This window comes from Cariama cristata, unplaced genomic scaffold (assembly GCF_000690535.1).
Source record: "Cariama cristata isolate BGI_N322 unplaced genomic scaffold, ASM69053v1 scaffold9551, whole genome shotgun sequence".
Classification (NCBI taxonomy): domain Eukaryota; kingdom Metazoa; phylum Chordata; class Aves; order Cariamiformes; family Cariamidae; genus Cariama; species Cariama cristata.
In genome coordinates this window covers 341-28322 of record NW_009600980.1, presented here as the reverse complement: position 1 = coordinate 28322, position 27982 = coordinate 341, and the positions used below count along the sequence as shown (strand labels likewise).

General features: G+C 36.3%; 1 protein-coding gene across 1 annotated transcript in view; it reads left to right on the top strand.

Moving 5' to 3' along the window:
* LOC104169351 (receptor-type tyrosine-protein phosphatase delta-like) overlaps positions 1-27357 on the top strand; it is a gene marked incomplete at its 3' end in the record, with an annotated part of 43817 nt that extends 16460 nt beyond the window's left edge. Inside the window, exons 6-15 of the mRNA XM_009710254.1 lie at positions 1571-1876; positions 2793-2986; positions 4758-4784; positions 6881-6998; positions 11085-11672; positions 12105-12202; positions 13075-13334; positions 18497-18587; positions 25006-25215; positions 27182-27357. Coding sequence (XP_009708556.1) covers positions 1571-1876; positions 2793-2986; positions 4758-4784; positions 6881-6998; positions 11085-11672; positions 12105-12202; positions 13075-13334; positions 18497-18587; positions 25006-25215; positions 27182-27357 — 2068 coding nt within the window. The remainder of the gene's footprint in view (positions 1-1570; positions 1877-2792; positions 2987-4757; positions 4785-6880; positions 6999-11084; positions 11673-12104; positions 12203-13074; positions 13335-18496; positions 18588-25005; positions 25216-27181) is intronic.
* Between the last annotated feature and the right edge of the window lie 625 nt (positions 27358-27982).

Sequence of the window (27982 nt, the reverse complement as noted above, 5' to 3'; positions counted from 1 at the left end):
AGTGTACCATACTGAGAAAAAGCCATTGATCCCTGTAGAAAAGCTGTAGGGAACTGAAAGATACATGTGTAAATGTAATAGGGCACAGCAGGGTCCTAGGCCTTCTCTGTTGCTTTAATTTTCTTTGATGTGCCTAGTATAAGTACCAGAAATCCATTTGTTTCTTTTTTCCCTTGAGGAATGGAAAGAAAATAGTAGACAATAAAAAAAAAACCAAAACACAAAAACCAAAAACACAAAACATGTGCCGTAAAGATCTTGCACCCCAAATTTATGTTTTCCTTACAAGAGCGAAGGCAGAAATAGGGAAGGATTCCACGTTCACTTCTTCTGCCAGTGAATTTGAACTATGACTCCTTTTTTGGAACTCTGAATGATCTCAGTTAGTCAGCATAGACTATGTTAAGTCAAAGTGCATTTAAGCACATAAATGCGTACCTTTCAGTACTTCAATTGCCTCAATGAAAGCAATGGAATAACATAAATGCTTAAATGCTCTGAAACCCGAAAAGGGTAAATATGCCAATGGACTCCTTCGAGTACAATTCAGTAAATGTAAGCACTTTTGCTCTGGAGGATTGGTGTTGCTGACAAGAGGCAAAACAAAGTTAGAATCTCTCACTGTTCTGATGTGCTGAGCTTCTGAAATCTCTTTGTAAAATGAATACCTGCTTTCTTGACAAGTTGTTTGGGGGTAGATTATTTTTTTTTTCCCCTGTAGAAGTTACCTACATTACGGGTAGGATTTAATTCTTTGCTAGCAAAGGTGTCTCCAAGAGAAGTTAAAAAAATAAAACTGACAGCTGATCTAGGGTAAGTACAAGTTACAGTCAGAATCAACAAGCCTGTCACTTTTTTCTGGTAGGTAAATCTTTGACAACGTCTTTCTTCGTCTTCTTTTGACTGCATGCTCCTAGTATGTTGGCTACAATAAATGTTTCAGTAAATGTTTTCGATATAAATGTAATTTGCGGTTGACTTGTGCCAGGCAGACTCAGTTATAAAAAAAAAAAACTGAAAGAACAATGATTTGTTTATGAGAGTGGGGAGGCTACAAAAATGGCATTTTATGGAGCAATTTCTAGCAATTATTGCAAGTTTTTAGGAGTTCTGTAAAAGAGATTTTTCTCAAAGAAAGTAAACCCACTTGAAGGGGATATGTTGAAATTTGTAAGTAAATAAATGTCATGTGTCATTTAAAATCTTATCGCTTGCACTAATTGCAATAATTATAAAGATAGACCAGTAGTCATAGAAGTGTCACGTTTTTGTTTTGTTTCAAGAAGAATTTTAATTACAGGTAGGTAATATTATTTTGAGGTTTCATTTTAATGTATTTCCCCTACATCCTTTTTCACCATTTAGTTGGTCTATTCATTTTCAGTTTCCTCATGTTAATAAGCCAAGGTGCATATGATTATCTGATGTCTTGCTTTTTTAAGTTTCTACTTTTTGTTTATTTTTTATTTTCATTTGATTGTCTTTTATTTTTATTTTTTCTTTTGTTCATTTTTTTCAATCACTCCTATCCTTTCACCCAAATCCTCCGTTAACCCACTACTGAAATTAGAGCCATCAGCTCCTCCTCAAGACATTAGTTGCACAAGCCCCAGCTCCACTAGCATTTTGGTAAGTTGGAAACCTCCACCAGTGGAAAAACAGAACGGCATTATCACTGAATACTCCATCAAGTACATTGGGATTGATGGAGAAGATGTCAAGCCCCATGAAATTTTTGGAATTTCCTCGGACAGTACCCAATACCTTTTGGAACAGCTGGAAAAATGGACTGAGTACCGGATCTCTGTGACTGCCCACACTGATGTTGGACCTGGCCCAGAGAGCTTAGCAGTATTGATTCGGACAGATGAAGATGGTATGTTGCCTCCACTACATCAGTTTGCGCCTCTATGACTCTCTGTCGATCTGCTGTCTATGGTATAGCCTAACAGTATTTTTTTCTGCTCCTTTTTTTTCCCAAATCACAGATATTATCACAGATTTTTTATTTTTTTTTTTTTTTGACAGAAAGTACCTTTTTGTGAGTGACATGAATCTGCTGCCCCTTTAAGCCCATACATATCCTTGCTTATCCTTTCACATAAAAATAGCTCTCGGGGAAAATCTTTCTGCCTTTTCTTTGATTTCAGTCATTGTTATTTTTAAACACTTATGTCTATGAACTTTTTTGCAGGTTTTGTTGGGGTTTATTTTAACTGCTTTCTTGTTCCATGTTGTGCTTTTTAATTTGGGTTTTTTTAGGTTTTTGGTTTTTTTCTTTTTGAGTTTTGTTTTTGATCTTGGAAAACTGATGCTCCACACTTTTTTTTTTCTTCCATGCTTGAAAGTGACAGAAGACAGCCCGATTATCAGCCTCCTTTCTATAGTACTGAAAAAAAAATGCAACAAACAGCTTAACAAACAAAAATAAGGGAAACTTTTTTTGAAATCTTTTGTGGTTTTATTATTAGTAGTATTGTTATTATTTCAGTGATTAAAATATCTCTTTGTACTATAATGCTTTGAATTTCAAAGCATCTTCCTTGGCTTTTGTACATTTTTACATGTTTTTCTATTTCTCTAATACTCCTTTTTCTTCCATTTTTTGCATCAGTCATGTTTTTTGACCTTTTCACTGAAAGGTAGAGCAGATTGGTTGAGCATTTTCATTTGTTGAACAATTTGTGTTCTTCAAAGAAAACATAGTGAGTCTGCCCTTTAAAAAGAAAAAGCAAAAGGCATGGGTGGGACAGGTGCCTGTAATTTTCTTCTATCCAATGATGTTGTTCCAGTTCCTAGTGGTCCTCCTCGCAAAGTCGAGGTAGAGGCTGTCAACTCTACTGCTGTTAAAGTGTCATGGCGCTCACCTGTACCCAATAAGCAGCATGGTCAGATCCGAGGATACCAGGTCCACTATGTGAGGATGGAAAATGGAGAGCCAAAGGGTCAGCCCATGCTGAAGGATGTCATGCTGGCTGATGCACAGGTAATTAGGGCATTTTATGTTCTTTTCTAGGTCACAGTGAAAACATTTTGTGTACCAAAGAGATATCCAGAACTGCCTTTTGTTTGTTCTTTCTGTATTTCAGCCTACCAGCTAACCTTTTTCATATCTGTTTTAACAAGTTTTTTTCAGAATACTTTCATTTAAAGATCCTTAGGCCAAACCTAGGCACCCTTTTCTATATAGGTTTGCAACTAAATGCTAAACTGTGTCATTCTGCTGGCTCCCTTAAACCTGGACACTTCACCCTATACCTGTGCTGTGAAGTTTTAAAGCATCAGGGAGATCTGAGCCAGGTCACAGTCAATGTGGCAAACTGTGCACTACCTGATCCATCCATCTGATATTTCTTGGTTTCAGTGGAGAATGTAGAATCATTAGAAGCCTATCTTAGCCAATATTTACGGGTTTTATTGTCATCAGCATATATCCACCTCACCGCGTGTTTCACAGGAAATGAGTTTATTAGTGCCACTTTAGAAATCACCAAGGTATTTATGCTTGTCGTTATTCATATCAATAAGTCTGCAATAAAATGAGGAGCTTAGTTTAAATAGGTATGGGGTTACTCATATTGCAAAATTTCCTGTCTGTTTTATAAATTATGAGACATGATGAAAACAAAAGCCTGATCACATGATGTTTAAAAAGCTTCTCAGAAAGGAATTTTACTGATTGGGATACACTAGCGCTCTGTAAACTGAAGATTCCCAAAGCTCCTGGTACTGGAGGAATCATCCTACATTGAAACTATTACCAAGTACCCACCTCTCACTGCTAGTTCTCAATTTATGACTAGAATGACTGGAAATTAGAAGAAATTATCAACCTAGCATAAATTGAAGAGTTACAATTGCCTCTTAAGCATTTCACGTTTTTGGCAACTTTTGTTTCTTCTTCCAGTCATAGTTCTAAATTTCAGCTCTGCAGATACCTTTTCTGAGAACAGGTCTCCTACACCTTAATCTAAAAGTGTTCTCTGTTCCTAGAGATTACAGTTTGCCTTTGTTGCAGTTGCAGTTTTACCTGCCAGTCCGTCTATCTATTCATATGTACTTACTTACCTATTTTGTAAAACATGGTGTTCTTACAGCTTAAATTCAGTGGACAGAAAGGTGGAAACAGGTGGGAGGTGGAAGGGAAAGGGAAAATGGAGAGGAGATGGAAAAGGAAATGTTGGTGTGCTTTAGTTCTCTCCTTCTTTGCACAGATGTTCACTTTCAATTTCTGTGTGGTAGTAGTTTAAAATAATTTTAAACAGTAGAAGGTCAGAAACAGGAGACTACATGACATATTAGAGCCCAAATGTCATAAAGGCAAAATCTTGTTTGTTTTTTATCAAGTTTGGCTTTGACTTGCCTGTTTGCCATTGGTTCACTCTGGATCGTCACCTCCTTTCTCCTCCTGCCACTCCTTCCTGCCTATCATACTTCTATGATACATGTGATCAGGGTTTATGCAGGTATGAAGACCTTGATGGTAAAAGATCAGTGTGGTTAGGTTTCAAGAGTAAAAAATGCTGCTATTGATTTAAATAAAGCGTTGGATTCATTTAAGAGGCTCACGCATATAGCTTAGTAACGTAATTAAATAAACCGAATGCTACAAGACTCTAAATTATTAATTCAAATTGTACATGATTTTTCCAGACATCTTTCATATTTATATTAGTATTAAGAAGAAATCATTACCTCAGTCAGGGTACAAAACTCTTTTTTTGTTTTTCCTTCCAACTTTCTTTACTCTCAATCAGTGGGAATATGATGATACTGCTGAACATGTGAGTACTTTTTGACTGGCCAGAAAAACTGTGTGTTGGATTTGGAATTTTTTTTCTTTCTGCTTGTTTGCTTGTAGCATCCTTTTTTTTTTTTTTTTTTTTGAGCTTTCTTCAGTTTTCTTTTGTTTCTTTTGTCATTTGCACAAATGCATGCTCCTAATATCAAAGGATTTTTCCCTTATGGCACTTCTTTTCTTTTTTTTTTTCCTTTTCCAGGGAGAGTGGGTATACTGTTGCTTGCTTGTTCTGGGGTTTAGCATGATGCTGAAATGTACAGAACTGATTTGAGTTTTCTTCTTTTTGGTGGCTGTCACTAACTTTACCTCACAATTTCCTCTTTACAAGGTGTTAGTAAAATAAAACAAAAGTGGTTCAGAGTTGCATAGCAATAGTCAGATTTTTCTGTATTCATTTTAAGGTTAATGTTTTTTTGTGTAGCTCAAAGTTGAAGTCAGTTTTGCTTTCTTTTTGGTAGTTTGATAATTGTATTTTGTATCCTATCAAGAAATCCAAATGCCCTGTAGTGTTTATGCCTAAGTAATAGTGTCTGATGTATCCAAATCACACTTTTAACAACAACACTACATGTAATCATATCTTTTACACCATAAAGTACTGTTTGTTTTATATGAGTCTAATATCTTCATCACTGTTTAAAAGGATAGCAACTTTTTTTGCCTTTTACAATTTTATTCTGTTAATATGAGATGCAGTTTCCTTATGAAAGATGACAAGTTTGTCTTACTGATTTTGACCTTTAGGGTCAATTTAATTCTGAAATAGAGTCTAAGGAGGTGTGGTTTTTGTAGGTTTTTTTAATGTGTTTTTATTTTATTTGAGCTATTTTGCCCACTCCTGATCGTTACCGTATTATGACTGTGTTGCTAATAACTGACTATAAATACAATGCCAAATTCTAATCACATCTGTACCCACTATCTTGAAAAATCCATTTACTGTGGATAGTCTGATCTATAATTTTTATATTAGCTTTCATCGTTGTTGCATATGAGGGGTATGTGATTGCACATTTGCGATGTATTCTAGACACGTAAATATACCATCTCTCTGGCAGCAGTGAAATTTAATGTAAATCCATTCAGGCATGTGAAAATGCAAAGGAGTAGTCCAGTGGTTACACACTGGAAGCTGATGAGTCAGGAACTTTGGGCCAGTCAGTTGTGTCCAAATACTGTCCTTTTTTATTTGCATATAAAATTTATATCATAAGTGTCCGGGCTTAAATTCCTCTGGCTGCCTTTATAGCATGACATAAGTTCACTTCATGTCAGGTGGCTGGTCCTTCACCATCTTCTGCATATGTATACATGTGTGTGCACAAGCATGTATAAAAAGATTGCCCTTGCTTTGATACTTACAGTTTGATCCTTCTCCTGTTCACTTGTACTAGCTGAAGAGCTACTTGTTTTGTAGCAGCTGTTGTTTGTTTGAGGGCCATCAGATTTATTCTCTGACCAGATTTTTAATGGTGTTTTAGGTAGTTCGTTTAGATTTGAAGAGAGTGTTGTTTCTGAAGTCCTTTGAGATGTTTAGATGTAGTATTCAACCAGTGACACAAGTTGCAATTAAAGTGTTACAAAAGTAGTAAGGCTTTCTTGTTCAGCTAAACCATCATTACTTACAAAGTGTGGATACAAACACAACACTTTTCTTACTAGGCATTTTATAACTATATCAGTGATGTCCTGTAAATGACTAAGTTAAATGGAGTTTCTCATATCTCACATGCATGCATTTCACAATATTGGTAGTATTCCTCAGGCAAGGTATTTCAGAAGGCTTTCTTCAGTGTTTACACCACTAAGCCTTTGGCCTTGTGCCTTGTCTACCTGAGGCATACTATTTAGAAGTGTGCTGTCTTTTATTGCTTAAGAGAGTGGAACACCTTGCATTATGAAGTATTTCACATAGAACTGTCTGTTGGTGCTCTCAAATGCTTGCTATCACAGCCAGCAGCACAAAAGCGTGCGCACTATATGTAATATACAGGTGTTGTCTGAAGGAACTTTCTGTGCTGTCCTGGAAAACAATTAAAACAGGTTTTAATTAATTGTTCTTGTTTAATTTCATCTTAGGAAATGATAATTTCTGGGCTTCAGCCTGAAACTACATACTCATTCACTGTGACAGCCTATACAACAAAAGGTGATGGAGCACGCAGCAAGCCCAAACTTGTATCTACTACTGGTGCAGGTAATACTCACATAGCCATTAATGTCTGAAAAAATCCTTTGACTTCTGCTAGTATTTTTCTCCTACTATCTGGAAGTCTCCTGTTGTGTTTATAGGATGTAGGATTTTCTGTTTCAGTATTTGGCCCTTTATTTATTTAGATTAAAACAGAACCAGTGTCTCCCTTTGTCCCTTTCTCAGTTCAAGATGTGGCCAAAATGTAGTACTGAACTTTATACTTTCTAGTAGCTCTTCCATTATGATCGTTGTCTTCTTGGAGAGTAAAAAATAGAAATTAGAGCTGAGAAGGATATTTGAAAAACTTGTGAAGGGCCTTCCTGATCTTTGTGAGGGCAGCAATGCTGCTGCCTGTCATTGGGAATGTTGAAAGAACCAATCCATATGACAGTCACAACTTATCTCAGAAGAATATCATTATCAAAGCAGATGATTAGAAAACAGAATGAAAGTCCAGCCTGTGAAACCCTGAAACCCATATTGCTTCAGTAGCAATTTGAGGCATGAACTGGGACAAAATATGCTGTGCCACTGTGTTTAGTCTGCGTTTGATCACAGGTGGTACTAGATGGTAGGTATCTGACTGTGTGACCAATTCAGCTGATTCAGTTAGCACTGACAGGACAAACTGAATTGCTTTTAGATGAAGAACAAGATTTTTTAAGTTTAAATGGTTCACTGTGGCAGAACTTAGCCAAATGATGCCACCACAGCCTTAGCGTGGTGTTCACCTGTAGATGTTCACAGCCTGTAGGTGTTCATTTTCTGGGTTTTGTAGTGAAGCCGTTAAGGATATTCTTTCACAATCACATGGAAGCCTTTGTAGCACCATTACAAGCTCTCTTAATAACAATGTACTGTTCATACTGAAAGTCCAAACGGCATATATATTTGTATTTATTCTGATTGACTCAATTTTTAAAACAATCACTGAATGTAAAGCACATCTTGTACTAATATCAGAAACATCTATATCCTTGTCTCATCAGCTTCCTTGGAAAAATCACAGTCTTGGTGGCTAGATATATCATATGGTTTCATTTCAAATTTTAAAGTATCTTCTAGGTATCACTCTTGACTGATGCTGAATTCTCATGGTCTGGGAAAAAAAGTGATATATACTTCTCCCTTGCATTTGTACTTGATTTAATAAAAAAGGCATTTGATCCATTATTCTTTTTAAAGTTCAGTTCCCAATGTAAATAAACACAATTATATAGATTATGATTTGACTGGTTCCTAGGCATAAACATAGGCTAGGCAAACCTACTTGCAAAACATAAAGCTTCTGTGCATTTAGTCCTTATTTACTATTCGTGTTTCACTCTTCCAAGATCTCTGATGCTTCTACTTTAGAAAGCCAAACAAATCCCATGTCCCATGGTACACCAAGTGACTCAACAGCAATCGAGAATCAGAGACATAACTGTAAATGTAATACATATTACACTATTCTTGCTGTTTGCTTCACCTTGTGGACAAGTAATGTTTGTTTCTGATCTCTAGGATAACAGCTAATTACCATATTGCTCCTTTATACATTCCAGGTTGTACGAACACCTTTTCACTTGCTGTTACAGCTTGCTGTGGTTGAGCTCTTTTTATAAGGAAAATTCCTATGCAGGTTTTTGAAAAACGAGACAATAAATATGGTCAGTACTAAGAGTTTCCAGCGCACTGTCTTTCTATGAGAATACATCAGGCATTAATGATGCATTAATGTAGTAATGGAGGTGGATTTCACTAGATCACAGAACATATTTTTTCACGGGCAATTTCACTTCATTTGGGTTCATGGCAAATTCGGGTATTATTAGCAGAAGTTTCAAGATAGAGCTATTCCATGATGCTACTGTATATAGGACTGCAGAGAATCCTGCCGTTTGTCCCACAAGACTGTAATATTCGCAAGTGATCATGGTAAAAGAAAATGTTAAGTGAAAGCTATCTGGAAATAAAAAGAGAGAGAGGAAAATATTTTCTTTCTGTATCAATAGTTGCATGTTAGTGAAAAGGAAATTCATACACTTCACAAAATCAGATAGACTTCATATTAAAAAAAAAAGTAAACGTTGTTGTTTACCATTTTAATCCCAGGGTATTTTATTGGATAAGTAAGCTTTATTAGTTCTCCTATGCTCTTCAAGAGCAAGTAGTTATTTCTTTCTTTCTCTGTAGTTACCACAAACATTAAAAAATAGTTTTAACTGTGAGGTCTGCTGGAAGAAAAAAAAGCAATTTATCACAAACATAATTTAGTGACACCTTCCAGCCGTCTCTCCTCTAGAAAGCTGAAGGAGTTATTATTCTATTTGTTTGAACTCTTCTTCTCTTTCATATGCTCCATTGGTTTCAGTAAAAGTTATAATGTAGAGAAAAATACAACCTGCAATAGGCCTTCACAGCCTTTTCTTTGTTCCATAAAGGCTCGTAATAGTCAATGAGGAAAAGTCAGAACTAATCAGAGAGATACTCTTTACGCAGCAGGAAGTGTAGGAAAAAACTTACAAAATTCCTGGGAATAATACTTGCAGGCAAAGTAAGACATTAAAGGAAGGATATTTGGAAAATTTATATAAAAACTAGTCATAATTCTTATGCAATTAGAAGCAATGTGACAACTTATGACAGCTATGATGAGGAAAGAGCTCATTAAATACAGAATTTTCCTCAAGCCATGCTATTCCTCCCTTCTTATTCCTGATTCATTATGGATTGGTTGTCACAACTTCTGACAATAAGAATCTGATTTGCTGGGTACCTGAGAACTGAAAATAAGGAATAAAATCCATTGAAATGTTTAAATACAAGAACCAGAGCTCACAGTGCAGCAGTTACATTCACGTGGGAAGGCTTTGAATGCAGATGGAACTAATTAGTCTTCGTGGAAGGCTATGTTATCATGACAGTACTACTCGCAAAACTATTCTAGTCTCTTGACTTGTCAGGCATTGGTACACAAAGAACACCAAATTTCTAAATAGTTATGAATATGCTTCATTATCAAATAAGTCATTGTAATAGAAACAGACTATTTTGAAATAGAAATATTAATGAAAATATAAATGAAATACATATGTGTATAACTGAATATGAACAAATGAATAAATGAAAATACATATATAAATTAAATAGAAACAGTAAATGAGAGCAATTGATATCAGGACTCCAAAAATATACACTGTATAAGTTGTATAATGGGATTTCCCCATCAGTGAGGGCTAATTCAATCCTTTGACTCACTGAACTTAGAGTCTGAACTGTGAAAGACTTACCAGTTTGGAACAATAGGTCCCAATTAAGAATTTGAATGTATCTAGTGTGCAGGTTAAGAAGAGCTTCCAGTTTAGTCTTCTTCAGAAGAAACCCAGTTCATGTGCACCAAGACTATGATGGAAACTAAATCATATGTGATAAGCCAGGATAGTCAAGAAATTAAATTCTGAACTGTGCTACCACTCCAAGCTGAAACAGTCCATGCTGGAGGTGATTTGTGTATGGAGAGTGGAATGATAGTGTTCTGTCATACGTAGTAATGATTGTGGATTACAAGGTTGGTCTGACTTCCCTTCTACCACATTTTAACTGTCCGTGGCAAAAGTTATGTTAGACACATCTAGAAACCTGTAATTTCTCCATTATTACTACTACTACTACTACTACTATTATTATCATAAATTATTTTTCCATTTACAGGAATGGCAGAATTGTGCCTTGGGTTAAATTAACGAATACTTATGACAGTACTCTTTTTTTGCAAGCAAGGATTTGTAAGTGAGACAGAACCATTCATAAGATGTCTGTTTGAAGTTTTACTTCTTGACTTGTGTTCCTAAGTCCTGTGCCTCTGAGTGTTCTCTGTATTTAGAAATAATGGTAAGGGAAGAAGACAGCAAACAGTAAATGGCTTTACTATTGTAGTTCATAGGCAGACATTATGTCTTCCATTAGACAGTAATTTGGGGAACTAACAGTAAGAGAAGAGAAAATTTTTCCCGATTCCTGCTAAGACTAGCCTCAGGAATTGTACATGCAATGTACATGCAATTCTGTTTGTATTTATCATCTTTAAATAACATTGTGCTACAGTTCCAGGCAAACCTCGGCTTGTGATTAGCCACACACAGATGAACACCGCTCTAATTCAGTGGCATCCACCTGTGGACACTTTTGGCCCGCTGCAGGGTTATCGCCTGAAGTTTGGTCGCAAAGACATGGATACATTTACGACCATGGAGTTCTCAGAGAAGGAAGATCACTTCACAGCCACAGACATTCACAAAGGAGCTTCTTATGTCTTCAGGCTCTCAGCTAAAAATAAAGTGGGCTTTGGGGAGGAGATGGTTAAAGAGATTTCTATTCCTGAAGAGGTACCCAGTGGATTTCCCCAAAATCTCCACTCGGAAAGCTCTACTTCTACATCAGTTCAATTAACTTGGCAGATGCCACTCTTGGCAGAGAGAAATGGTATTATCACCAAATATACCATCTTGTACAGAGATATCAATCTTGCTCACCAGCCAGTTGAACTCCCTGTTGTTCCTGCTGATACCACTATGACACTTTCTGGCTTAAAACCAGATACCACATATGATGTAAAAGTACGTGCCCACACAAGCAAAGGGCCTGGTCCGTATAGTCCAAGTGTCCAGTTCAGGACACTACCCGTGGATCAAGGTAGGATTTGTCTGCTTATGACGTTGCCCTTTAAAGGAGTATCAGTCTTTGGATATCAGTGTTTTTGAAGCTGTAAATAAAACTGACCGGCCCATTCATAAAAATAGGTTCATCAAACACAAAAGGTAAAGTATGTAAATCTTACTATGTTTTGGATGCCTTAGAATTCAGTTGTCCCTTGCCAAGCAAGTTCTGGCTAACATCTTCACAATTCTTTCAGGTAAGGAAAATGTACTTGTTGCATTGTCACTAGATAAGAGTGAGAATGAGTTAAAATGTGATATTTAAATATGAACAAACAGGTAGGAGAATTGAATCCTTTTTGGTTTTCTACCTAAATGGAAAGCTAATACTCCCAGATAGCAGTGGAAACATGACAAGATCTAAACTCCAAGATGTTGTTTATATACATTGTTTCTTTTTTTCCAGCAGTGTTTGCAAAAAATTTTCATGTTAAAGCAGTAATGAAGACTTCTGTTTTGCTGTCCTGGGAAATTCCAGAAAATTACAATTCAGCCTTGCCTTTCAAAGTAAGTTACTTTCCATTTGTACAAGAGAAAATACAGAAACTAGAAGTTGTCATTCATCTGGTTAAGTAGCTTACTGAACATGTGGATTTTTTTGATATTGCTGTATTTAAGAATGCAAACTAATCGGCAGTACTGACCCAAACTCTTAAATTCCGTCATTTGGCGATATAAGCTTTCCACCGTTGCAGCAGTATTACCAAATCAGGCTCAAGCTTGTTACTATGCCTGCTATGAACACCTTGCTAGTGTGTAGTTTGTTGCTACTATATTTTAGACAAAACTATGAAAGAGAAGATTAATTTTCTTCTTTTTTTTAGTAATTTCTCTAATGACTGTAGCTGAATACTATTCTGATTTTTGTCTCCTCACATTTACCACAACACATTTTTGCGTTATAATTCTTTTACTCCACTAACTATAGCTTTAGCCAGATAAAGAGACTCAATGAACCTGCAGTCTGGCTGGCATTTCTCCTGCATCTTTCTTCATCACTTGTGTCATCTCAGGCAGTAGCAAGTGAAGAGCAGTAGTTAATGAACTGAATGTTTCAACAACTTTTCTGAATAAGGAGCGTGAATGAAAAAGTCAAGGTACCTTTAACAACAATTGTACCTTGATATAAATACTGTGTTCAAGCAAAACTACGGAATTTGAGTAAGTGAAACTGGATTTTAGGAGTAGTTACACTGCTTTAAATTAATGCAGTACTTTTTTTCCCCTGAAACTGAGTAAGTTTTATTGCAGTAGTGAACTCTGCACTATCTTACAGCCTAAAATGCCCAGTAACTTTCATTTTAAATTTATAGCTAGTGACGTTATCAGTTGCCTTCTCTTAGTAACCAAAAGCACCTTCAATTTATATATTCATTTAGATCCTTTATGATGATGGGAAAATGGTGGTGGAGGTTGATGGACGTGCTACTCAAAAGCTGATCACTAACTTGAAGCCAGAGACGTCATATTCATTTGTGCTGACGAACAGAGGGAATAGTGCTGGAGGGCTTCAGCACAGAGTGACAGCAAAGACTGCGCCAGATGTGCTTCGCACCAAGCCAGTCTTCATTGGAAAGACCAACTTAGATGGCATGATAACTGTGGAACTTCCAGAAGTACCTTCAAATGAGAATATAAAGTGAGTGAATGATGATGCACCATTGGTTTTATCTCCAGAAAGATGATTATTCTTACTGTTAATAAAATCTAGAGCTATAATGGTGGACCAGGGCTTTATTCTTCGTAACAGTACAGAGAGTACAGCACTCACAGTAGTACTTGGACTAATATTGGACTAATATTTGGTGATACTAAAATGGGAGGTACTGTTGACTCTCTCAAGAGACAAGAGGCCTTGCAGAGGCATCTAGATAGAGTGGAGCTTGGGCAATCGTCAATGGCATGAAATTTAATAAGAAAAATGCCAGATTCTTGTTAAGGTACTTAAATGCATCCAGAGGAGGGCAGCAAAGCTGATGAAAGGGATAGAAGGCGTGTCCTATGAGGAGCATCTGAGGACTCTGGGTTTGTCTGCTTTGCAGTAAAGGAGACTGAGAGGTGACCTCATTGCTCTCTACAGCTTCCTGAGGTGGGGAACTGGAAAGGGAGGTGCTGATGTCTTCTCCCTGGTATCCAGTGATAGGACATATCGGAATGTTTCCAAGCTGCATTAGGGGAAGTTCAGATGACATTAGGAAACATTTCTTTACAGAGAAGGTGATCGAACACTGGAACAGGCTTCCTAGAGAGGTGATCAGTGCTCCAGGACTGTCAGTGTTTAAGAGGCATTTGGACAATGCCCTTAATAATTTGCTTTAACTTTTGGTCAGCCCTCAAGTGGCCGGGTGGTTAGACTAGATGATCGTTATAGGTTCCTTCCAACTTGAACTATTCTGTAAGTTTGTCTCTTAGCCAAGTATGTAAGACTGAGTAAAATCTAGATGGAAATATATGGAGAAGGATTGCCCTTCAGTCTGTAGTTGTTTCTCAGAGTACTTTTGTGTTTCATCACTGATTTCAAGTAGCAAAGAGGAATTAAGGAAGCCAGTTGTGTTTTGAACAATGTATCCTCTCAAGAAGAATGGATAACCCGTTGATGGGTAGCTGCCCTGCTACAGTACCTTAAAGTACTCAGGTTCAGTCATTCTAGGACTATGTGAAGTTTTAAAGAATTGTTACTGCACTTACCTTAATTCAGGTTAATTAGTTCTGAAGATTTTTATTAAAAGAAAAATCTCAGGTTCTCTCCACTGGTCCCAGAAAGAAAACAGGAGATTGTGGGGAAAAAAAAAAAAACAACATAAAATTGGCAGAGAGTTTACTGGAGGTTAGTTAGATTTTGGGGGAAAAGGTGCTGTGGAGATTTAAGCAGCAGAAATAGGACTAAAGAGCTGACAGCACACGGTCAGCAGGGATTAGAAAGGTTAGACAATAAAGATTTGCCAAGAAAACATGAAGCATGGTACAATCAATAAGTGTTATTGCTCTACTTATAGTGATTCTTGTTGGTCTATAAGGTTCCCATGTGTAATGTAAAGGAAATGGGGAGGAAAATGAGCAAGTCATTAAATATTGTTGGGGATTCAACTTGTCCTCTCCCTGGTGGATTTTTACTGATGGCTTTGTAGAAAGCTGCTTCCCTTTTTCATTACTGACTGAGGATTTTGAGGCAGCTGAGGTCAAGAAAGAAATGACTTTGAGACATTAGAAGGATGAAAAACTGAAAAATGTAGCCATTATCATTAAATTGAGTAAGATGCGGTCAGTAACAAATGCAGCTAAGGAAGACTGAAAACGGAATGAGTTCAAAAAAGATTTATGACAGAGAGCATTCACAAAGTGCAGGGTAGCTGGTCAAACAATAACAGAAGATAGCGGTGGAAAAAGAGCAGATGCCTTTCCTTTTATGTAGTGTAAAAAAATGAAAGAGGCTAAGTGACATCAGGAAAGGTACGTTAAACCTATGGGATCTAACTGCCAATTTTGCAAATAATGTAACTCGTCCTTCTGTATCTATTTCTTAAGAAGAAGTGATCAGGCCTGAGACAGAAAAAGAAAACAACAACAAAAAAAATTGACTTGACACTTGGAAGCGGGCATACCAAAGCCACTACATTCTTAACACAAAAAGCTTACCTGATGCTTGCTAGAATAAGTACGATTGTTACAGCTGTAAAAGTCTTTGTATGGGAAGAACAATTTTGTGTAATAGTTACATTGACATTTTTACAGTTGCTGTTCCTCTATGGGTAAATTATATGCTCAGGATTGTCTCTATCTTACTATGAAGTACTATGCACGCTGAGAATCTTTCAATAATACTAATTACACAGAAGGTGAAACAGTTAATCATAGAATCATAGAATTGTAGAATCTCCTGAGTTGGAAGGGACCCACAAGGATCATTGAGTCCAACCCCTGTCTCTGCACAGGACAACCCTGAAAATTCACACTATGTGTCTGAGGGTGTTATCCAAATTCTGCTTGAGTACTGTCAAGCTTGTCACCGTAACTACTTTCTCGGGGAGCCTATTCCAGTGCTCGACCACCCTTTGGGTGAAGAACCTTTTCCTAATATCCAAAATAAACCTCCCCTGGCACATCTTCATACCATTCCCCCAGGTCCTATCATTGGTCACCAGAGAGAAGAGATCAGCGCCTGTCCCTCCGCTTCCCCTCATGAGGAAGCTGTAGACAGTGATGAGATCTCTACTTAGTCTCCTCTTCTTCAGGCTGATGGTTTGCTCTAATGAGTTACAGATAAATACTAATGGGACTGAGGGTAATGTTATAAAAGCCTTTGTAATTTATTAAAGATGTTAGAAGTAATTGTCATTATCTCAATGTTTGATACAGCATAGAAATTGGAGCAGAGCTCACCTTATGCTAGGTAAAATGGATCACTTTTGCTAGTGTCAACTCAAGTGAATAATTTTTTCATTTTCCTGTTGTAATTTGGGCTAATCTAAAACAATTTTTATGTATAAAGGACAATTCATGTTTCTGTGAATCTTCTCCATCTTTGCAAAGTCTTAGGTAGAAATAGGATTTTATAGACCACTTTGGCATTTTGTAATACTCAGTAGTTCAAGCAATATCCAAGCAAACCCTCCATTTCTCACCCTCTCCCCCCCACCCCGAAAAAAAAAAGCTCAAAACGAACAAGCAAATAATAATGTAAATAGTAAAATATGTTTTTAAAGAGATGCTGCATCTTCTGGAGTTAGCTAGAATAATAGAACTTTGTTGTCTTTTACAGTTTGTAGCATTGTATATTTGTGTGAACAGTTTCATTTCTCTGCTTGCTGTTGGTGTACTTCTACTTTCAGCTTTAAAATACTCTATATGCTGAAAGTCTTAGTGGCTGATCAACGTTGTGAGTGGGAGGCATGCATGAAGAAAGTGTGCAAGAGTGTGAAAGTAACATTTACATGCTGGGTGTTTCTTGATTGAAAAAGAAAATATTAACAATGTTAGCTGAAAAAGAACAAGAAGCTAAAAAAAGGATAAGTGAGGGACTGCTGTGCAGTTCATCCAGCAGATCTATCTTCAATGTCTGAAAGACATATAGGGGCCAATTCTCAATTGCTTTTTGTCTTGATTCTTAGACATCTGTCAAAGAAAAGGAATGTAGCTTGTGCTTATTGTATACATGGATATATCATCACTCACTAGGATTTTTTATTCATGTAACAAAAGGATTTTTAAAATACATACTCAGTTTTAAAATCTGGGTTCAACCAGCCTTACCAGCTTTGAATGAGGACATCAGTGTAAAAGATAATTTGTTATATTGTTGCTATAAGAATGCATGCTGCAGATTTTATTTAAATACTGGAATACAGCAAGTGAGTAGCAGTTAAAAACCTGTCACAAACACTTCTTGTTTCCACCACTTTGTGTTGGAGCTCAGCATTTCCATGGAGAAATTTCTCAAATTTCTTAACACAAGAATTAATAAGTATGTGCATTTACTACAGTAGTTAAAAATCTAAAATTTTGTTACATTTCTTTTATGGGAAGGAGCTTTAATTGAGAAGAGACGATTAAAATAGAGCAATGACGTGCACTGTTACGGAAGAAAGACAGTATATAGAGTCAATTTAGACTAAGATAATTTGTGATTAATTGTAAGGCAAGTCCTTTTCTGTAGACTGTCTTGCATTGTTTACTTCGGGTTTTTCAATGGCATTGCTTGAGTAAAATGAATAGTTAGTGCTGCAGAAGGTTGAATAGGCTGTAAAATATGGCAGATTGGAAGACGAGAAGGTGGTCCATGAGACACTAAAATTATCCTCCATAATGGAGAGCCAGACACACCTTCTTAATAAGCTCTATTGTTTCTAGAAACAAAGGAGAGCAGCTTCTTTCCCACTCCTCTGAGATGGAGAGTGCTTGACTTTTTGACAATTGCATTTATCAAGATGTATATTATACTATCCTGAATGTCCCACTTTGTGATTCTACTGCTTCTTTCCATATACTAATGTGAAATTATGGAACTGCCTGACATGTATGTTGGCTTTGTGAAGGAAACAAGGAAAGTGCCGTATCTCTATTATACTAGAAAGTATAATTTACTAGTCTCCATGGGGGTGAGAGGAGGAAGATATTTTCAAGAAAATGTTTCTGAGGAAAACTGATTTATGTAATTTGCAAATCCTAGCTGTAAAGAGAGCATACATCAAGCTGTCTTGTCTATGACTGTGAACAGAATACTTCAGTAGATAAAGCTGATGGTGGTTGATACTCAAAAGCAAAGAGTGTGTGGGTGGACTGTATGCTATGTCTTTATTTTCTGTTTATAGTAGTATTGGCATCAACAAATACATTATGTTAACCTACTATTATGAATGTTCCTAGAAATGGGGAAGATGCAGTGATAATTGAGATTTAAATATACGGTAATATGTTTCAATTTAGGGGACTGGGTTTTTTCCCAGTGTGATGGTGGCAAGGCACAAATATCCCAATACTCTTGTATTTCAAATTAAATAATAAACTGCAGTCAAATATGTAGGCATTTTAGAACATTATAATTAAAGTTTCATATACATATTTATATGTTTACATGAAAAGCCAGGTAATTAGTGCCATTTGTTTGTCAAATGTTTTGCAATGGATGTGGTTTCAAGAGTGTGAATCTTTATGTTTGGAAGGCTGCAGTGGCATAATAATGTGCAAAAGTTTGCTGTCAACACACCGATGTTCTTTTAAGTTCCTCTGAACAGACACCTACTCCATCAATTTATCTATTCCTTTTCCTTCAACTTCACTTTTGTCCAACCGTTTCCTTTACAGAGGTTATTACATAGTTATTGTGCCTTTGAAGAGGTCTCGTGGAAAGTTTATCAAACCGTGGGAAAGTCCAGATGAAATGGAACTAGATGAGGTACTGTATGTTTTTGTTGTTGTCTTCTCCTTTATTAAAGAAACAATCTTATTAGTGTTATGTAATTAACTCACCAGTTTTAGAAGTTTTGGTTGTCAGAATTTTTTATATTTATATTTGAATCAGCCTGTAGGATCTGACACAAAAGTTCAAATTACTTAAATTAGAAGACAATAAAGATGTTGAGTTGGAATAAAGCACACAAAGTGTCTGATCTTTGTTGGCATTAATATTTTATTCTTTTCCTATTGTAAGGCGTAATGCAAAAGTGCAGGAGGTGAAATGATTTGTCAGCAAAAGCTTAATCAGCAATTATATGAACTCTAATAAAGGTCTGTTTCATTAACGGTGTGTTTACTAAGCCTGTAACAAATGCTAAATTGCAATTTGCACTGTAATTTAACATTTGACCTTCTTGTGGTATTTTACCTGCTTCTCATATGCTTCTGGTTAGAAAACTTTTACGTAGTCTACATTCTACTGGCAATTTGTGCTCAGAAATAAATGAATGAAGTAGGAAAGAGCAACATTGTTTCATCATTCAACACTATAAATGACAGTAGCCCAAAGGGTGGAAGTACTTTCATTTTGGGAATAAGCCCACTAATAGCCCTGTAATACTAGATATCAATTCATTATGTTATTAATATAATGGTAATTCCAGAAACTATAGTATCAGCATTCAGTCTTGTCTTCTGTTTTACTGAAGAACAGTATAGCTTATGTGAACTTGTCTGTCTTCTTTCAATTTGTAAATTCGTAATAATACGAGTATTTATCATTGTAAGGCTCTTTTGAGAGCTCCATATGAAAGCCCTGTACAAAAGACAGGTGGTGGTGGTGGTGGTGTTATATCTGGCTAGAATGTTAGATCTTATTGAGATGCTATGGTAATTTGTACATATACTATCTCTGTAATTCAAAGACCAGAGATCATAGTAAATCTCTTTACTCCAAATTTAGTGATCTTTTGACTGGATCCCATCTATTTTTCTATTTTCTTTTGGTGGATTCAAAAGGTTTATGTTACAGGGATGCTTCACCATATGCTTCCCCATAATACAATCATTGGGAAGTAATGAGCATCTGGGAGCAATCACAAGGGTTTTTTTCCCTCTTCCCATTGACAAAACGGATATCAGTTTCAATGTTTGCACCAAAATGTAAAGAAAATAAAGATATTCACCAAAGTAACACTGCTGTACGAAGCTTTCAAAATATAAACAGCAGTCTTTTAGTCTTTGGTTTGTTTTCTGATCAGAAAAGGCAAAGAAGAATACATACAGCAACAGGAGGATCCTTAATCAGAAGATTAAAAACAACTGTTCAAAGGAAGGCATGGTTGTCATTACTGCTGAATGACTGATTGAAGCCTGTGTTTCCTCTTGACCAGTTTCATTTATGTGATTATCTCATTTGATTCAATTGCAGTGATGACTTGCTTTGATCTATTAACTTCTTCCCTTTAAAATAACTTAGATTGTAAATGCCATCAGCTCATGATCATAGTCCTAGGTGACATCAAATACAGTTAAACAGTAGAGCTAACAGCAAGATCCATGCAGTAATGGAAAACTGATTTAATATTACCACCCACTTTTAACATCTGAAAACTGTAGTCACATTCAGCAGCATTAACAGATTAAAAGACAGGTGCCAGATTACATTGAACTTTTGGGGAATTAAATTCTACAGATCTTGCTGATTCTCATAACAAAGGGTCATTTTAATCATCATGCAAGTTGTGATGCATTAATCTGTATAACAGATTGATAAAGAGCATTTATTAATTCAGAAATATTTGGGTTGGGATGGGTTGTTTCCCACTTCTACTGATATAATTGAGACCACATTGTAGAATTAATGGTGGAAGAAATAAGATATGCATTGACTGGAAAATGAAAATTATTTCTGATAAAGAACTAAAACCCTTGAAATATCTTTTAGAATTGCCACCAATACATATAGTAAGTACTAAGTAGGAGAAAAATCAAAAGCAGACAGCACCTGTATTTCGTGCTAACTCATCCAGTTTCAATTACTTAAAAGACTATTTTACTTCTTGCTTAAAAAACACACACATATTGTTTTTAGGTGTACTATTCCTGACAAACATGTGAAAGCAGTGTCATAATAAATAAATTTGGAAAATAACCCACAAAAACTAACCACACTACTCTCTGAGCAAATAGTTCCTGATGATCAAGTGAAGATACTTGTGCATATCTTTTTTTTTAGTACAACCTCAGATATCTGCCTAGTATCAGAAAGGGTTGAATAATAGCTTTTCCAAAGTAGTATATTCCAAATACTTTGCTTAGATTGTCAGAAAAAAAAAAGTATTTGCAGAAAATGCTACTCTGGAGCATTAACTGCAGCACAGAACTGACCAGTCCAAAAGATTTTCCAGCCTTATTGTACTTACCTAATCTTCCTGGTTCCTTGAATCTCAGTTCTGAAAAAAACTAAGAGAAATGCAAAATCTTAAAAGAGCAGACAACGGACTAGATGATATTGTGTATCTGAGAAAAATATTTATTAAAGATACAATCCTTTTTTATTAACTCAAAATTTCATTTTATTTTGAATATTGTGAGATCTGGTGACTTTAAATAGATATGTCATGCAAATAAATGAAATATAAACAAAATATTATGATTTGCACTAAGTATTACCTAGTAGGATTACTTTAGATTTATAAGCAATAAAACCTAAATAAAAGCCTGCATGTTAAGTCTTAAATCAATTCAGTAATTTTATTGAAATCTTGGTATAAAGTACAACAGGAGATATATGTGCAAGTAAAGATATTTGGCAACAACTCCATTTATATATGAAATACATATGTATGAGGCCAGAGGTTTACCTGAGGTCTATTCAGTCGTGTGTAGTCAATGTCACTGACAAAATTTTTGTCTACACACAAACACACCTAAGTTTAGCTGGCCTTAAGTGATGAATAACCACCTTTGAAAAAGTTGAACAAATTTTGTTTGACTCAGGCTAATTAACTCTTAGCATTCATAGCCAAAACTCAGTTTCTGATCACTTCACCCACTGTAATTCAGTACTTCAGCATTGGTATCTGTTAAATATATGCATTTTATGTTACTAATTCAAATGAAAGAAATAAAGATCAAACATTTTTCTTCCCCTTTCAATCTCAGTCTAATTTTGATTGCAGTACTCTTGCAGGACTTTGACATTTCATTATAAGTTATTTAAAATTGAAATTGTAAATATAGTGTAATCTCAAAATATGCAATAAAGAATTTGTTTGAGGTAGCCACACAAATAACTTCAAGTTCCAGTGGAAACTGTACCCATAAATGAAAGTATCAGTTATCTTCAGGGATGGCTCAAGCCACCTACCTCTTCTCACCCTGCAGTACTTGTAGTTCCTGACTTCCAGTTAGTATACCTATCACATCACATCTATCTACCTTTGTGTTTCAGCAGACTTCAGGATAGTCAGTGCTCAGCCCTCTGCATAGCTGTTGTTACCTTTATAAAAGATGGCTTCATATAGATACAAACTTTTCACAGAGTACTTACCTCAGCAAATCTTAGAAAGGATGAAACAACCTGGAACAAACTTAGATTAGTCTCTGCCTCATGTTCTGCCATCAGTAACTCTACCTAGGGCATAGGAAGTTACCAACAGATGTGAGAGTCACCTTCAATAAAGCAACTAAATAGAAATCTTGTTAATGTTACAGTTCTTTACTGCCTTCATTTTTATACCATGCAAATTTACTCTAGCTACTCATTAAACTGTTTAGGAAGAATGAAAGAGAAATATGGACTACTGATTGTAATAGAGTCCTAGACTAATGAATAATAATTTCTAGTTTCAAATTATGGCCAGTTCTTTTTTGCTCAGGGGATCCATTGCAATATACCAACATTCGTGTTGGAGCGTGGAAACCCAGAGTTAAATTAGTGTAAAATCTTTGCCACAGAAAACAGACTCAGTCTTAGAGCTGGAAAGCTGTAGATCTTTGAAAGGGTGACATCCAAATGCCCTCAATGCTAAGAAGGTTTGGATCAAAGTGGTACAGGTTACTTCCGTGTCTATCTGTAGCCTACATTTGAAATATGTACTTCAATGAAAAGGGGTGTTAAAGTAATCGTTATTAAAAGCTTCTGTCTCAGTAGCAGAGTGAACAGTAGATTGTTTTACATGTATCAGAATTGTTAATTGTGTAACTGCAAAATGCGAGATCCCATGTGGGGAAGGCAAGAAGATGAGCTTGCTAAGCCAAGACCTAACACTGAGGAAGAAGATGAAGGAAGAGAGAACTTCCCTGACTAAACGTGTTCTTTAAAATGAAAATATATAGTGAAGATTAGATTTTAATCTCTTTTTTTATTGATCTCTATCTAGCTCTGGAGATTTTTCTTCTCCTCCTAATGAAGTTTGTGCTGATCTACTGTATTAGCACTGTTTGTGTGCTGAAATGCCTTCTGTGACCTTGGGAAAATTTATGGGTTGCAGTCTGAGACTACAGGACCTTGAATAAGTTTCTTAAGCAAAAAATGAGGGGAACCATAAAGAGGCCTTAGAATCAAATCAGGTTAATATTTGTTGAATTCCAGTATATCTGAAGTCGTAAAAGATATTGAATAAGCATTTGTCTGATTTAATAAGTAATTCATGAATGGATTATACCAGATGAGCTGAAGTTCCTTCATTAGTTAGTAGATGTTTTACAAGTTTGATCCTAGCATCTAATCTTGTTGTAAATGTGCTGATGTAAATTCTAGCTTTGTTCATCAGAAGAAATATTTTATGAAATAAAGAAAAGTTACATTTTGGAAGCCAGATTAAACAGTTAAAATCTGAACTGTAGGTTGTTTGTGATAGGATGGTAGATAATATTTTGTAGTCTAGCATTAGAAAAGTTGTCTTAGGATTCATAGGTCCTCTTATTTATTCCTATCACCAGTCTGTTGCGTAGTGTTATAGAAACCATGAAGAACATAACTTTTCATGCTTCTGAACAAATAAAATGGCAGTCAGTTTCAGGTTTGGGATGTAATACATGTTTATAGATTTATAAACTCTTATGCAGTTCATTTGCTGTTTGTGAAGTACATTTGTAAGCACTCTTTTCCCTGAAATGTTCAGGAATTTAATATTGCCAGAGTGCTCAGTAGTCCTCATGTTAGAGACTAATAAAAAAAAGCTATTCATACCGACTTAGTATTGAGTTGTTTATATTTCAGAGTTACCAGAAGAAGTTAAAAATAGTTAATATAAATTGATTTTTAAAACTTATGGGGTTTTTTGAATTTTTATTTTTTATTCCTAGTTTTCAAATAATTACAAAAACTTACTAAGTTTTGTTATACCAAACAGGACATAAGAAAGTACGTTGCATATTCATAGGGAGGAAGAAAATACTATTATGCATTAGGGAACTGGTTGTCCCTTTGAAATCTGCACTGATGATGTGACACTTTGAATAGTGTGTTCAGCTTTAGGCCCCCCACTACAAGAAAGACATTGAGATGCTGGAGCCTGTCCAAAGAAGGGCAACTAAGCTGGTGAAGGGTCTGGAGCACAAGTCTGATGAGGAGCGACTGAGGGAACTGGGGTGGTTTAGTCTGGAGAAGAGGAGGCTGAGGGGAGACCTGATCGCTCTCTACAACTACCTGAAAGGAGGTTGTAGCAAAGTTGGAGTCGGCCTCTTCTCCGAAGTAACAAGTGATATGATGGGAGGAAACAGCCTCAAGTTGCATCAGGGAGGTTTGTGTTTGATATTAGGAAGAATTTCTTCACAGAAAGGGTTGTCAAGCATTGGAACAGGCTACCGAGGGAAGTGGTAGAGTCACCGTCCCTGGAGGTATTTAAAAGACATGTAGATGTAGTGCTTAGGGACATGGTTTAGTGGTGGACTTGGCAGTGTTAGGTTAACAATTGCACTTGATGATCTTAAGGGTCTTTTCCAAAAGAAATGATTGTACAATTCTACTCTGTGAGTGAGTTCAGATATATATATATACACATACACACCCCTATATATATGTATATTATGTGTGTATATATGTCCTCAAAGAAGATACAGTGCTTTATTAGCTTTTTTCTCCCCCTGGAGACAACAATGTCAGACACTGAAATTTGATCTAATTGTTTTATGTTTGTAGTCTGGGCAATACAATTGCTACCTAGTATCTTATCTTAACAATGATGGCAAGAAATTGGAAGATTTTGCGAGAACTGATTTAGTGATACTGATATGCCCCATGAAATGTGGATAAATTGTACTCTTGCAGTTCCTGGTCATGCATTAAATTTTCTCATTACATTGTCAATAAGTTACATTAAAATTGTTTACAGTTATCTTTCTGTTCTTCCTCTCTCTCTCTCTCCTCCCCTCCCCGCTGCCCCTCCCCCCCCTCCCCCGTTCTAAAGCTGCTTAAGGAGATAGTTAGGAAACGCAGAAGCATTCGTCTTGGGAGGGAAGTTGAATTAAAGCCATATATTGCAGCTCACTTTGAAGTTCTTCCTACGGAGTTCACGTTGGGGGATAAGAAGTACTATGGTGGCTTTGAGAATAAACAACTGCTCAGTGGTCAAGAATATGTCTTCTTTGTGTTGGCTGTAATGGAGCACGCAGAATCTGTAAGTTAGTTTTTCAATTCAATCCCAATTACCTTTCCACAATCATTAGAATATTTTATCAATGCTTATTCCACCTCCCAAAAGCTATTTTTTTAGAATATATGTCACATCTCTAAAGCAAGTGTTTCCTTGCTTAGTTCCAATTAATTCCTTGAACTTTTCTGTTTTGCTTGCATCTTTATGTGTTAGTTCTGTGTATAACTGAAACGTAAGGATCACCTTTTATTAGCTGTGTTGTGATCCTTCACAAATTACATGCTCCGTTGTTTGTGATCATTGACACAGGTTCTGAGGCATGAACTTCACTGCAGCATCTTTTTTGATGTATTTAGAAAAGAGTTCCTCTCTTGCCTTAATGCTGCCTTTGAATAGCGTTGTTGGATGTGCAGGATTCTTGGAAAGATACATTGAATCAGAGACATGCAGAACTAGCCTCTTTAGTTACAATCATTTTCTAACAACTTTATCAGTGAATTGTTAGAAAATTAGAAAATAAATCAATAATAGGGAAGATTCCTGAGGTGAGCTAAATAATGAGCTATCATTCCTCTTTATGTAATTCAACTTGTAGTTATGTCTCTTTATGCTTGAATTAATCTACCACATGCGTATAGTAAAAAAAAAAAAAAAAAAAAAAAAGAAGTTGCAATACATTTTAATGTATTTATAATACATTAACATTTTAACACACAGTGTGTAATACGGTATCTTTCTAATTGGTACCTAAACCTGACAGGTACATTCACTGACTCAACCACTTGAAACTACTACACCAATAATTTGAATTCTAGTCACATGCTTCTAGTATGTAACCTTAGAATTGACTTCTTGATGTCAACAGAATTTGCTTACTTAAAGACAATGAGGAAGTAGTTTCCATTTGAATACTTTTGGATACATAGTTTCATTTGAAAATAAAATAAATGCCTCCTGGAAGCTCTAACATAAATCAAAAGTTCCCCTTTCACTTTTTGACAGTGGCTGTGTAGACAGAGAATTCTGAGGGCACTGCATCTGAAAGGTTCAAACTGGAGAAAGTAAACAGCTTTTGGCTATAAAGTTAGATGGTGAAAAATCTGTGTGTCAGAAATTACCTGTACTAAAATTGATTTTTTCAATACAAAGTACTGTTTCTTATTTATTTTTCTGTAAGGCATTGGTCATTTCATATAACCCTAAGATTATTACTTTGTTAGACAGAAATCAGAGTGAAAAACAGAAATTAATAGGGTTGTAAATTTACAGCTGAAAAGGCTGATATGGTAAAATATATACAGGGGCCTGCTGTTGAAGATTTCAAAAAGCTTTCCTGAACTTACAATATGGACAGTACCTGATTTAGCATGCCATCTGAAGCATCTGTGTGATTAAGTATGATGAAGTAGTCACAGAGAGTGGAGAGTTTGTAAGGGTGAGTGAGCTTCAAGTCCCATGCTCCGGTGTATCTGCTCTCAATATAGCTGGTTTTCTTCTAGGAGTACAAATCCTACTGGTGTATGAGTTGTAATTTGCGAGGGATGTTTTTCCTGATATTCAAAATAGTTTTTACATAGAGTTTCTCCTTCAGAGAACAAAAAATTTCTCTGCTGATTGGGAGAACGGAGAACTTGCTTTACAAGAGGTCATGAGGATGTTTGAATTTCTTTAACTTAGTAAAACAGAAGCTGAAAGGCCTTATGATTACAGTCTATAACTATGTTAAGCCTGTTATCCATAAGAAGGAAAAAAACCCAACAGATAAATTTGGCAAAATAGTAAATGAGTTTAAATTAGTCATTAATACAGGTAGGTTGAAAATTGAAAGCAAAATCCTGTTTATTGGAGAACAAGTAGTAAGCACTCATACTGTTACCCCTCAGTATCCCTCTGTATCTCTTTCCAGGCATTTTTTCTGCCTGCTCCAAAGTAAGAGACTAAATACAAAGAGCTTCTTACTATAGCAGTGTTTTTTTTACTATCTATTAAGAATACTGAAGATGGGAGAAAAACCTCAGTCCGGTCAAGTGTTTCAGGAATTGAACATGGAGACTCCCCAGTTTCTAAACAGCAGTCACAGACTTTTGAAATGTTTGGTGCCACGTTCAGTAAAGGAGCAAAATACTGGTCATCATTGACCTGGTTACTAGCTGAGTACCAGCTAGTGTAAATCGGTCAGCTTTGCCGGTCCTAATCCTATCTCAAACCCAAACACTGTCATAGCCCAGAGCCCAAAACAAGGCCAAATGAAGTGTAAAAAAACGTGCCTCCTTTGATAACACTTGTCCTGGCTTAGGGCATCTTTCACAATCCAGTGCAAACACGGTAAATGAAAACTAATCTTTTCTTCTGGTTATCTTATTCTATCTTAGCTGGCATTGCCTTTGTCCTGTCACTCCATGACCTTGTAAAAAGCCCATCCCCAGCTTTCTTGTAGGTCCCCTTTAGATACTGGCAGGCTGCTAGAAGGTCTCCTCAGAGCCTTCTCTTCTCCAGGCTGAACAACCCCAACTCTCTCAGCCTGTCTTCATAGGAGAGGTACTCGAGCCCTCTGATCATCTTTGTGGCCCTCCTCTGGACCCACTCCAACAGGTTCCTGTCCTTCTTATGTTGGGGGCCCCACATCTGAATGCACTGCTCCAGTTGGGGTCTCACCAGAGCAGAGTAGAGGGGCAGAATCACCTCCCTTGACCTGCTGGTCATGCTTCTTTTGATGCAGCCCAGGATACCGTTGGCTTTCTGGGCTGCAAGTGCACATTACTGGGTCATGTTGAGCTTCTCATCAACCAAC